The sequence below is a fragment of the Fukomys damarensis genome, unplaced genomic scaffold (assembly GCF_012274545.1).
Source record: "Fukomys damarensis isolate Sample0158 unplaced genomic scaffold, DMR_v1.0_HiC HiC_scaffold_27, whole genome shotgun sequence".
NCBI classification, from domain to species: domain Eukaryota; kingdom Metazoa; phylum Chordata; class Mammalia; order Rodentia; family Bathyergidae; genus Fukomys; species Fukomys damarensis.
The window spans coordinates 18,567,212-18,579,764 of NW_022900939.1; the positions used below are offsets into that span (position 1 = coordinate 18,567,212).

General features: G+C 48.9%; 1 protein-coding gene across 5 annotated transcripts in view; it reads right to left on the reverse strand.

Moving 5' to 3' along the window:
- Positions 1-12,553, reverse strand: part of Nadsyn1 (NAD synthetase 1) — a 57,076-nt gene that overhangs the window by 27,308 nt on the left and 17,215 nt on the right. For all 5 annotated transcript variants that reach the window (XR_782471.1, XM_010635694.3, XM_033756798.1 and 2 more), the window contains 10 exons: positions 11,124-11,212; positions 10,832-10,949; positions 9,594-9,725; positions 7,705-7,779; positions 6,159-6,283; positions 5,625-5,673; positions 5,025-5,127; positions 4,372-4,540; positions 3,205-3,340; positions 2,015-2,121 (listed from right to left, as the gene is read on the reverse strand). Coding sequence is in view for 4 of the 5 variants with exons in the window: in XM_010635694.3 (XP_010633996.1) it covers positions 2,015-2,121; positions 3,205-3,340; positions 4,372-4,540; positions 5,025-5,127; positions 5,625-5,673; positions 6,159-6,283; positions 7,705-7,779; positions 9,594-9,725; positions 10,832-10,949; positions 11,124-11,212 (1,103 nt within the window). In the remaining variant the exon portion in view is untranslated. The remainder of the gene's footprint in view (positions 1-2,014; positions 2,122-3,204; positions 3,341-4,371; positions 4,541-5,024; positions 5,128-5,624; positions 5,674-6,158; positions 6,284-7,704; positions 7,780-9,593; positions 9,726-10,831; positions 10,950-11,123; positions 11,213-12,553) is intronic.

Genomic DNA, 12,553 nt, shown 5'->3' on the forward strand with positions numbered 1-12,553 from the left:
AAAAAAAAAAAAAAAAAAAAAAGATGACACAGCATAAGATCCTAAGAATGGCAACAAAACCAATACTGCATTTGAAAGAAACTACCAAGAGTGCTACTTAAATTACAGCTTCAATTCAACAGTGATTTACATTCTCTAAACTTGCTTTGTATAATATGTGGCAATCAGCTATCCAGCAAAGTCATGAAACCTTCATAACTGCTTCTCCACATGAAGACAAAGCATCCTGCATTAAAAGACAAGTCTTTGGAATGTTTCAAAGGAAAAAAATATGTGAACATGAAGAACAGAAGTAATTATTGAAGACCACCCCTTCATAAAACGTGTCTGTACTTACAGCATCATTCTTAGCGGCTAACTGCAATTGTTAAAGTTAAGGGCCCTGTGCTACTGGTGGAGAGTTGATCCTACCTGCTGCTAAGGTCATTTGTTGTGAACTTGTAGGAATGGCTGTGGTTCAAAAGGTAGTAACGTTCCTCTTTCAGCTAGCACCATAACTAGACAAAGGTGATAAAACAGCAAAGGGTACTGAAGCACAATTGTGAGAGAGGATTAAGGAGCCACTGTGGCAGACAATCCAGGTTGATGAGTCTACCAATGTAGATAACAAGACAAAAATGCTTGTTTTTGTGTGATCTCTTTTTCAGGAGGATGTGCATGAGGACATATGAGATGCACTCTTGTAGCCAACCAACACCATAGTTGCAGAACTATTTAAGTCTTCAAATGATTATACATCAAGAAAACTGAAATGGTCATTTTGTGCCAGTATGTGCATGGACTGAACAGCTGCCATGATTGGATGACTTTCTATTTTCACTACTCAGGTCAAAGAGGTAGCTTCTGAATGTGTATCATTCATATAGAAAGGCTGGATAGTCAAAAAATGTCACCTGAACTTAACAATGTTTTGCAGGATGTGACTAAAATCCACGTCTGTTCATGTAGCTGCAGGAGGAGGCAGATGCAGAGCACACGCATCTCTTATACAAAGAAGTGAGGTAGCTTTCTAAAGGAGTATTAGTGGACATAGTTTCTGAGTTATGAGAACGGCTCCAAAGATTTCTTTTAGAGAAACAGTCACCCCACTGGCAGCATATTTCAGTGACAACGAATAGGTCAAAAAACTTGCTTACTTGTGTGAAATAGTCAATCTGCTCAACGAACTCAATCTATCACTTTGGAGAGAATGACAACTGTGTTCAAGTTGGTAGAAAAAGTGGCTGTATTCAAAGTCAAACTGGAATTATGTGGGAATTGGTGAACACTGTTTGTTTTTTTTCCTTCATGTTTTATACATTAGCAGAGATTCTGAAAGAGACAAAACCAGGGCCTTTTTTCTTCCACCTGGTGCATGATCACCTACCTCAGCTTTCAAAAGAATTTGAGCATTACTTCAAACTACAAAAGACTCCTGAACTGGAAAGGAATGGATCCAAGACACATTTGTGAATAAGCCAGGTGAATTGTCTTCAACTGTATACAAAGAGGATCAACTGCCTGAGATTGCAAATGACAGTATCTTTCAAAGTATATTTTGAGACAATTACACATATCTATGTTCTAGATTAAAGTCAAGGCAGAATAGCCTGAAATTGCTATAAAAGCACTGAAAAATCCTGCTTCCATTTCCAACATCCTATCTTTGGAAGAAGAGCTTTCTGCATCCAAAATAAGATTACGGAGTAGACTAGACTTAAGCAACACACTTCAGGTGTCAGTGACACCCATCACTCTCAGATGGGTCTAGTTGCAGAAAAACAAGCTCAGGGCTCCCACTGATCCTACATTATGATGAGTTATGTAATTATTTCATTATATATTCAATGTAATAATAATAGAAATAAATGTAGTGTGCTTGAATCATCCTAAAACCATATCCCAATCCCAGTCTGTGGAAAAATTGTCTTCCACAAAACCAGTCCCTGGTACCAAAAGATTGCAGACCACTGTGGTAACACTGCCTGAGGTAGTCAGGATGCCCAAGAACCTGCCATAGTGGGGCTATACACACCTCTCATCCACATTGGCGGATCCGAGCACAAGCAGCCCCCCATGAGCACCCCGCGACCAGAGGCTCAGCTGGGCAAACAGGTAGGCGAGGACCATCCTGATCCGAGCCTGGAACACAAAAGGGGGAAGAAAGAATTACCCTGCAAAGGGAACACAGGAGGGTACATGCTGTTGCACTATGGCTCCATTCTAGTCCAGGAGGAAGGTTTCCCAGCAATGCTTCAAAAATGTTTGGAGCTTTCTAGCTCTCAAGGGAAGGTCTCAAGGCATACCTCGAGTTCCCCAGCAGTACTCATATGGACATGCAGGGTCCCAGCTCCTCCTTCTTTGGAACCTGGGATGATAGAAGGAGCCTCAGTGGCTCCTGTCCCCAAGTGACAGTCAGCTAGAGAAAGGGGTCCACCACTTTGCCCCCTTTACCACTGGTGCTTCTGGAGGAAGGAAAAGGGATCCATGTACAGCAAGGAGGGGACAGAAACATAACAGACCCAAGCAGGGCAATTTAGTGTCTTTCTTCTGCCTTCATTGCTAAACAGCATTCTTTGCCACCATAGCAGCCCACAACAAGGAGCAGGCCTCACTTCTTCATGAAAGAAATGTGTGCACGCACAGGCACACATACACACACTCACATTCCTGCTCATGGTCACACTCATACATACACTTTTGCATATGTTCATGTACATGACTATGTACTCCTACACACACATGCACTCCCACACTCGTATATAAGCTCACATGCACTTACGCACTTGGACACATTCATGCACATATGCACATACTTCAGCACACATTCCCACACACACCAATCCATGTGGTATAGACATGCACTTATGCAGACCTATTAACACACTCATGCATATAATGTTCACACACTTGTGTACGTTCCCACAATGCACACTAACACACACTTGTGGGCATACTCACACAGTAATGCGCACACACACGGATGCTCATTTTTATATTTTGCATACTGTCACACATTTCATTCACACTTATGCATCACATGTACACTTAAGACACATCCTTGTGCTCTCTTACACACACTGTTGCACCTACACAGAAATCTGTAGGTGTGTTCGATGTCTAGCATGGCACCCATGCTGCTGACCCAGCACTGGCTGTCCCCAGAACGCCCCATGCCCCTCCCCACTCTGGTAGGGACAAGGGCTCTGATTTGGGGGCCCTTACCTGCACATTTTGCAATGCCAGGTTTTCCCTGCTGCCTCCTCCATGAGCTGCAAACAGAGGGCTTTTCCCTGTCACCAGGCTGAAGATGCCCACAATGGCCTTCACCGCTGCGTCAATGTTGAGACTGATATGGTGGCTAGCAGGAAAAACAGGGAACATGAAGGCAGTGTGTCTGTGTATGTGTTTATGTGTATGTGCGTGTGTGGAAGACACATGTAACACCTGCCATTGTGACCACTGTAAAGTGTGTGATTAGTAGTCTTTAGTGCATTTACAGTGTTGTGCAGCCATTACTTCTATCCAATTCCAGAAGTTTACCACCCAAAAGGAAACTCCATCCCCATTTACAGACATGCCCTGCTCCCACCACCTCCAGCCCCTGGTGACCACTAATCTGCTTTCTCAATCTGTGGATGTGCCTAATCTGGATACTTCATACAAATCCAGTCACATAATTATGTGGCCCTTTGTATTCGGCATCTTTTACTCAGCATATTGATTTCATTGTTTGTCCATGCTGTAGCAGACATTAGTGTTTCATTCCTTTTTATGATTAAGACTCCACTGTATGGACAAACTATACTTTGAATGGACATGGGGGTTGTTCCCACCTCTTGGCTCCAGTGCATAGTGCTGCTCTCGAGTTTCCTGTGTAAGTAACTATTCGGTGTTCAGGTCCATCTCTGACTCTCCTGAGTGTACATGTGGGAGTGGAATTGCTGGTGGGGGCGGCTCTAGCTACACTCAGCAAACTGAACAGATAGCACCCTTTTTCCCAAGTGGGAAACTTGGAATGAAACTAAGTCTTGCCTCTCTGAAAGTACTATCTTCTCAAGTGGCAGAGGCAGCCAGGGGTGAAGGAAGTGACATGGGAGGGGGACAGTCTCTCTGTTGGGCCGGTTCCCTGTGCTCCCATGCTGGGGCAAATTTAACTGACAGCCATGCCTGGGACACAGGGACTCTGGAGGAAAGAGAGCAGAAACCATACTAGGGCTAAGACTTGGGAGCATATGGTTCTCCTAAAATCTTATCCAAATTAAGAGAAAGTAGAAAACAGACCATCTCCTAGACCCATAATTAAACACTAAGCTGTCACAGGCAGAGTTGACAGCAGCCCTGATCTGTGTCACAGCTGCCAGGCTGTGTTAAGCACCTGGACTGATCTACCTTCCGATCTGCTGGGCCAGCTCTCGGGCCCTGTTGCACGTCTCCTGGGAGGAGTTCTCGCTGGCCATGTAGCAGGTAGTCAGTATGCGTCCACACAGCTCCTGGGGGTCCTGGGGTGTGTAGCTGCTCTCGTCCACAATGGCCCGAATGTCAGTCAACACTTCCTGATCTGAAACCGCCCAGAGAGATCAAGCAGAAGTCAATGTTACGCGCGAGCTGTCTACACAGCTAATCCCAGCCTGTCATCAGGGAATCTGCACAGTTCATCCCATCTATCACCAGGGTTTCCGCACAGCCATGCTGGGCTATACCCCTAGCAGCTGATGTCCTCAGTGTGCTGCTCCTCTGCACATACTAAGGTTGTCTTCAATGTTGCGGCAACCCGGGGGATGATTTGACAGGGTTTGTCTAACCACAGAGCCTCTATTCTTTCACTGGGCCACACTCTCAACAAAGGGCAGGAGGCAGATACAGCTCTATACTCATGGTCACATCATGCATATGCCCCGGGGAGGGGCTTTTGTGGCTCTGGGATGGGATGTGACAAAGCCACAAAGCCTCCGCCAGCCACGATGCCCATAATCTGGGCTTCTCCTCTGCCCTCTTTTGCTCCCCACCCCTGGAGCTCCCTAGGGCCCATGAATGTCACTTACTTCCTCTCACCACTGCCTCACAGACCTGGCGGCACATGGAATAGATGAGGCAGGCAGTAGCTGCACTGTCCACACCACCACTCAGGGGCAGGAAAAACCCCGCCTGAAATGGGCCGACCAAACCTGGTATAAGCAGAGTTTCAGAGAAGCAGCACACTCAGAGCTCAGCCCAGCTCAGCTAAGCTCTGCCTAGCAAACCCCGTGCTGCCCCACAGAACCATTCACGGATGTCAACTGCATTCCAGGGGTGAGAAAACACCCCCACAAGTGCCAGAGAACTAGAGGGATGGAGACCTTCACTTGTGGGGCTTGTCTATGGTTGACTCTTCTCCAACAAATTACAGACACGCACACCCGCAAAACTAACACAAGACGGTGAACTCTGAATACTTGGGTAGCTCTGCCAAGACTGCAAAGGAGCCAAAGCGGACTGTACCCAAATGGTCTCTGATTAATGCGGCACCAATCCCACCCCAAAGGCAGAGTGAATAAGTCTTTTTAGTTGCAGGTAGGAAAAAATTTATGAGTTTGCTCTACAGTTAGATACAAACCAACCAATAGAAGAAAAATGATGGGTTGGCTAGGAATTGAATGTCTTACCTGTTGGCTTCGTCTTAAATAATCCCAGAGCCAGCAGGCAGGTCCAAGGCTGCGGAGCAATCAGAGTGCTAAGTGTGGGGCAGTAGGGTGTAGCCCACTGTGTGGGGGCTGGTCCCCCAGGGGAGGCAGCCCAAAGATGCGGACCAATGAGGCTGGACTCTTGCCATGCCCCGGGATCTTCTGTAAGCACGCCATATGTGTTAGGGCACTTTAGTCCTAAAGACAACCTGGGGGTTGGGTATCCACCATTATCTCTTCTTGAAATCTATGACACAATGGACAGACCCTTTGTGCCAAGGTTGCAGCACGAGGAAACAGCAGAGCTACAGGTGGAGCCCAGGTGGTCTGGCTGCACCATCCACACCCTCACCCCAATGAGCACAGGCTGGGGTCCAAAGTCTCCCCTGGGGCCAGGCTCTGCCACTCACTGCAAATGCTCTGTGCCGCCCTCGACCCCGGTGCAAACTGTGGTACCACTCGATGGAAGTTGATGGCCATGCAAGCACCAGGACCCCAGAGCTGAGAGCCACCTACCTTATCTCCTCCTCGGGCCTGTGGTATTTCCACTCCACAGGCTCAGAGATGGGCTCCAGCAAGTCCTCATGACATGAAAGGGCAAAGTCCACCTTCACTCGGGGATAGGGGTTCACCCTGCTGGCCTGTTGGTGGACATTCAAGACAGAGTGACGTTCCCACATTGCAGAAGTCCTCACAGGTGATGGGATGCCACCAACCAGTGGGAAATAGAAACCAGACCCACAGGGAGACCAGGCAGCTCGAATCAGAGCAACAGGTAATAGTTAGTGCTGGTGAGGGTGTGGAGATAGAAAGCAGGGGACAGAGGGCAGGGAGCTGCTCTGGAAAACACTGTCAGCCTCTCAGAAGGTCAAGTAAGAGTGAATCAGTGATTCCACATCTGAACATTTAAGAAAAATAGGCAGGTTCCCATTCAAAAGTCAGTCCATGAATGTTACAGCAGACAAAAACCACGAGTGCTCCAGTGTCTGATGGTAAGTAGACTGTGGTCCATCCACACAATGGAACATGCTCAACTAAGAAAGGAATGAACCCTTGACATATGCTACAAAATGCATGAGTCTGGAAAACACTGCAAATGAAAGAAGCCAGATATAAATCAACAAGCACTGATTCCATTCCTATAACAGAATGGACAGGTCCTCAGAGATAAGAACCAGATCAGTGGTCACCAGGCCAAGGCAGGGTAAGGGGGGGACAGGAGTGGCTACTCGTGGGCACCATTCCTGTTTGGAACTGGAAATATTCTCATGTTGACTGTGTGACTGGTATAATTCCACGAACATAGCAAAAATGATAGAAATATGCTGTAATGGGTTGTGTGGCAAGGGAATTATAGCTCATTAAAGCTGTTATGAGGAAAACAATCCTAGGCTGGGTGTAGTGGCACATGCCTGTGATCCCAGCACTTCGGAGGCTGAGACAGGAGGATCAACATGAGTTTGAGGCCAGCCTGGAATACCTAGCGAGTTCAAGGTCAGCCTGAGCTACATAGTGAGACATTGTCTCAAAAAACAAAGAAACAAAAACAATCCTTTTAATTTTGAGCTTCACACTTCTACAATGTCTGCAAAATCGCTGCAGCATGACAACCCTCCTATAAGTGACCTGAAATCTCATAGAAATGCTAGGACCCCTAGTTGGATGAAGGCCATGCTCACATGCAGGGGTCTGGGACACATTCACTCAAACCCCAGACCTCGTCCCAACTCCATCATGGGGGTCAGCCTTGGCTGCCTGCTGGTCATGCCACCCTCACTGTTCCCCCAACCCAGGGCCTCCCTGGCTCCCAGGCTGGTTAGGCATTCTGTGTCGCAGTCTCGCCTGCATGGACTTTACAGCCCCTCTCCCTGCTGCTCCACCTCACTGAGAACATCCGAGGGCGGCTGGAACCCAGGTTTTCTCTGCACCACACACCTCCATGCTCCGGAAGTTCCCATCAGTATTGTCACACTGGGCCCACAGCCTTGGCCATACCCTCAGTGGAGGGGACACTTTCTGAGAAATGGACTGGCACCCATGTAGTCCTCTACTAAGTACTCACTGCCAGGTTCCGAGAAGAAATTTCTGCCCTGTAGCTCCTCACATCCTCCAGGTCCAATGTGGCAGTCAGGACCTCCTGCAGAGGGAATTTGAAAAAGAGGTCACAATTCACTGCCTTTCTCTTCCCCTCTGTGTACTATGGGCATTGTTGTTGGAGTTGGCTGTGGATGAGTCACATCTTCTAGTGGGGTCTGAGGACCTGTGGACTCTTGGGACCCAAGGATAGAGGATAAACAGCTGCCAATCCAAACCTTCTCCCTTTGCTGCCACCACAGCATCCACTACATCTGGACATTTGCAGGTGATCTGCTAATCACAGCATAAGACAAACTCTGGGACATAGGGACAAATATTTTGGCCAGAAACCACCTGGACTGAAAGACAACCTGAGCACTGCTGAAATGGGAGAGGAATGTGCCTGAGCTTCTTCTCTCCTTAGACGCCCTCCCTTCCACATTATGGTTAACACTGAACAAGGAGGCCTTCGGGGACGCTGTAGCCTGGAAAGCAGACCCAGAGACAGCTGAAACCCTGCAAGGATAGAGGAAGAGATCTCAATGGTGAGAGCCAAGGCCAACAAACGCTCGCCTGCTTCTGGTTCTGCCTTCCCAACCCACAAAGACCCCTGGAATTCTTCTTGAGCTGACTCTCCTGGGGCCACCTGTGACTGGAAGGTGGAGCGGTAATTGCTCCTTGGTAACAATCCCTACCCTGCTACAGAAAACGTCAAACGCAGCTCAGCTCTGTGGAAGCAAAGGGAGTGAAGAAACATACATTATGCTCAAGTCTTGCAGAATCTGCTACTCCACGACACATCCTTGCCATGCCTCACTCTGTATGTACAGCCATTAAAAATTTTTTTAAAATCTGAAATCCCAAACACTTATGTTCCCAAGCATTCGGGAGAAGGACTATTTTCAACATGCCTTCCATTTTTGACAGTAGCAGACATTTTGATTTGTTGTTTGTCTCCAGAAAAACAAAAGTGAAAGGTGACACAAATTTCTTAGAGACGATTTCATCTGCTGTCTCTTCTCTGTAAAGGAAATCAACATCCAATGTGATAAAATAAGAGAAACTCTGCACATCTGCATTGTTAGGGGTGGCGTGTATGTGGCTCCTCAGCTTCTCAGAGGGATGCGGAGGCCCTGTAAGGTCATGAGCCCTGCTACCAGGGGTGGCCTGGCTGCAGTGAGGACTGTGTGGCTGGGTCCCCTTCTCTGATCTCTTCCTTGTCTCATCCCTTTGCCCTCAGGACAGTAACAGCAATGAGCAGAACACACAGTGCCCTGGGCACACACAGCTCTGTCCCTCACCACTGACCCTCCATATGTTCAGAGGCCCCTTCTCCACCAGGGGTGTGGGGTCCCCTTGCTCTTCCAAGTCTCACAGCTGTTTAGGGTGAGGCCTCACACCAGCGAGTGCTATCTCGACCCCTAGAGAAATCCTCCAGAAATGCTGGTCTCAAGCATGAGGTCAACAATCCTGGGGCCCCACCCTGCTCACAGGACCAGGGCAGCACCTGCTCCTCCCCTGCAGGCCCCAGAATCATTCAAATAAGCCCCATCACAGCCTGCAAAGGTACCAGGTGGCACCCAGTCCTTTGTTACCCTGGCGCCTGGTCCCAATGCCTGCTGTTCACTCTGTTCCTAAGTGCCCACCCAGGCAGCCCCATGTCGCATGGGGTCCTCCTCCCCTATGTTAGGTAAAACGAGTCACCTTGTTTTACAGGTGACTAAAATAAATGTGCAATAGTGGTCCTAACAGATCATGGGCAGGGCTCTCGCCACACACACCTGGGTGTGGAGCCTGACACCAGCCTCTGAATGTGAGGACTGCCTGGGAAGGTGCAAATGCTGCTCCCCACACTGTGTTCCCGCTCGCTCATACCACATCATCCAGAGAGAACTGGGATCCCTGGGCAAAGATGCTCCCGTTCATGGCTATCATGGCGCAGCCATCGTAGTAGAGACGGTCACCGTCGCAGCCCTTCTGGTTGGCCAGCAGGTAGATCCCGCCATTCTGAAAGAGACAGAAAAAAGTAAGCTGTCAGTGGTGGCTCCTCATCCTCTCCAGACACCAGGAAATGCCACTGTCCCTCTCCCACTGTCTTTCCCGCTGTATCATCATTTTCGTCCCCACCCCAACAGAGAGTGCAAGCTGGCAGGGGCACAAGGAACCTGCAGCTATGATGTTTATGACTCTCCTGGATGCCAGGTGTTAGGTAAAAACAGCCTTCCTGATGGAGACCACCCTGAGCGAGCCATAAACTTATACACTGGCTTTTCATCTTTAAAGTCTGAGTTTGCCTATTGGCCCACAATGGTTTCCTGAAGAGCCAGCAGGTGGAGTGTGGGAAAGGGACAACTCTCCACACCACTGGCTACAGCTGAGGTCTCAATGATCTGTGACACTGTGACATCTTGGATGGCAAGACAACAGTGCAGCTGAGGGCAGCGTGACTCATACAAAGGCAAAAATTAACCCACGGGAAGAAACAGATTTTCCATTAATCATGATCTGTTCCTACCAGAACATCTTGTTCCCTTGCTCCTAGGATCCTGCTCACATCATTGCTCTCCACACCACTGTTCCCTGCACTGCCCCTTACCCCTTCGAGAAGATTCATGTTCAATAAAAAATAGCAAGCTCCAGGAGATGGTGTCTTAGCCAGATAAGAGCTTTGACCATCCTGGGCCCCCAATGTGTATATTAAGATCTTGTCTTTTTTTAAACCGGTCACCATACCTTTGGTCAGGTGACTGGGAGTCTGATCAGCCTCCAATATCTTTCCTTCACAGTATCCCAGTGAGGCAAAGCCCTCCCTACTGATGTGGTCCCATGCAGCTGAAGCTCTAGGTGATGCCACTGTAGTTTGAGTCTGCCCGGGAATGACCAGCACAGCCCCTAGCCATAGCCATCCGCTCAGAATGAGAGTCCTGATGCATGGACAGTCTCTGTGCCTCCCCTGACACTCAGGATGGATGGTGTATCTGGCTCCCATTACAACAGAGGTGGCAACAATGACTGCTTCACAGGTGGCTGTGAGGAGTAGGTAAGGCTGGGCAAGGCACCGAAGGCTCAGAGTGCTCCAGGTGACATGGTCTGGCAGTTCCAAAGCCACCTACCTTGGTAGTGGCCATGGTCACCAGGTCCACCCTGGCATGGGCTTTGCGCAGCACGTGGTGGCTGCCCGAAGCATTGGTGATGATCTCCACACCGTCCAGGCCCATGTCAACATGCGGGCTGTGGCAGAGGCAGGCAGAGAGAAGAGACCTGATGGATTCCAACCACCCTCCCACAGCCCCTCAAGGTCTGCCTCACTGTCTCCACACGACACAGTCCCAGGACACATGCAAACCCAGGCCCTGCCACAGGCCTGTGTGACCATGGGGCTAACAACACAGGGACCTGGCCAACCTTTGTGGCATCCAGAGCTCCTCGCAGACCTCACTCCCGATGCAGGTGTCCCAAGTGGCCAACACGGCATCCCCAAAGGGCACGGTTTTCTGCAAGTTGAAGAAAATAGCACCAGATTTCTTAACCATCCTATCTGGGCTATGGACTGACCTAGGACCCCAGATGTCCTCAAGACACCTCCACGAAGGCCGCCAGGTGTCCCAAGGCCTATCTTGTGTCCCTCTAAAGCACAAGGCACATCCAGGACTAGCTGGCACCTCCTCTGCCAACCCTTAAGGAGCTCCAGTCACACTATTCATGACCACAACCTGAGCTCCAAGAAGCCCATCTTGTGAAGTTTCCATGGGCACAAATAACCATCTTCATTGTCCTTCTTTATAATAACAGCTCTCATTTATCAAATATTACTCAATGTATCTTATAACAGTAAGCATTCCTGCTATGCTAAACAGTATGAAGAGGTAGCCTTCTCGTCCTTCTTATAGAAATGACCTAACTGAAGGTGGCAAAAAGCTACCCAGCTCCTGCGGGGCAGGGTCAGAGGCAGAACGCAGGTATGCCGGTCTCTAAGAGACCTGAAACCTACGGTGATGGGGCTTCCCGGGTGGTGACAGAGCCTCTCCTGTAGATGCCATATGGGTCTGGGAATGACTGGGAAATCTGCCCATTTCCTGAGCCTGTCTCTGGACCTTAGTGCACCTCTGCTGAGGGCTGACTCCAGCAAACTGACCCGCGGTCAGCCGGACTTAGAGATATTCAGCTGCAGGCTGCATGCAGCTCTTATCTCAGCAGGCCCAGCTGTGCGGTTCTTAGGATAGAACAGGAAGGACGAAGAGGAAGTAGAATGACAACAGCACGCATTTCACGGCAGGCAGCCGACGGAGCGTCTCACACACACGCACACGCACGCACACTCGAGCGTGAGGTCAGGATGATGTTACAATGTGCACACTGAATGGTTCCCAGTCTGAAGAGTCCCCAGGTCCCTGGGGAGGTGACCAGGCATGGCTAAGAGTCCTCTTCTGTTATGGTTTTAGATCCAAAAGGTGCCCCAAAGGTATCATGTGTGTGGAAGACTGGATCACGGAGGGCTACACTCATCAGCAGATTCATCTATTTGTAGGTTGGGCCTGGTTGGCGGTTATGTCACTAGTGACATGAACTAGAAAGGTATATTCTTCTCCTGGGCTCCTCTCCCTTTGCTCCCTAGTTCCTGGCTGCCATGGGTTGAACAGATTTCCTCCACCCAAGTCCTTCCACTATGCCATTGCTGCCTTGGAGTCCACCAACTATGAACTGTGGGTCAAAATAAACTTCTCCTCCTTTAAGTTCTGGGTATCAGGTATTTTGTCCCAGCAACAGGAAAGTAACTAAGGCACTTTCCCAAATGTCACCCTGGCTTTTTTTTTTTTTTTTTTTTTTTTTTTTCT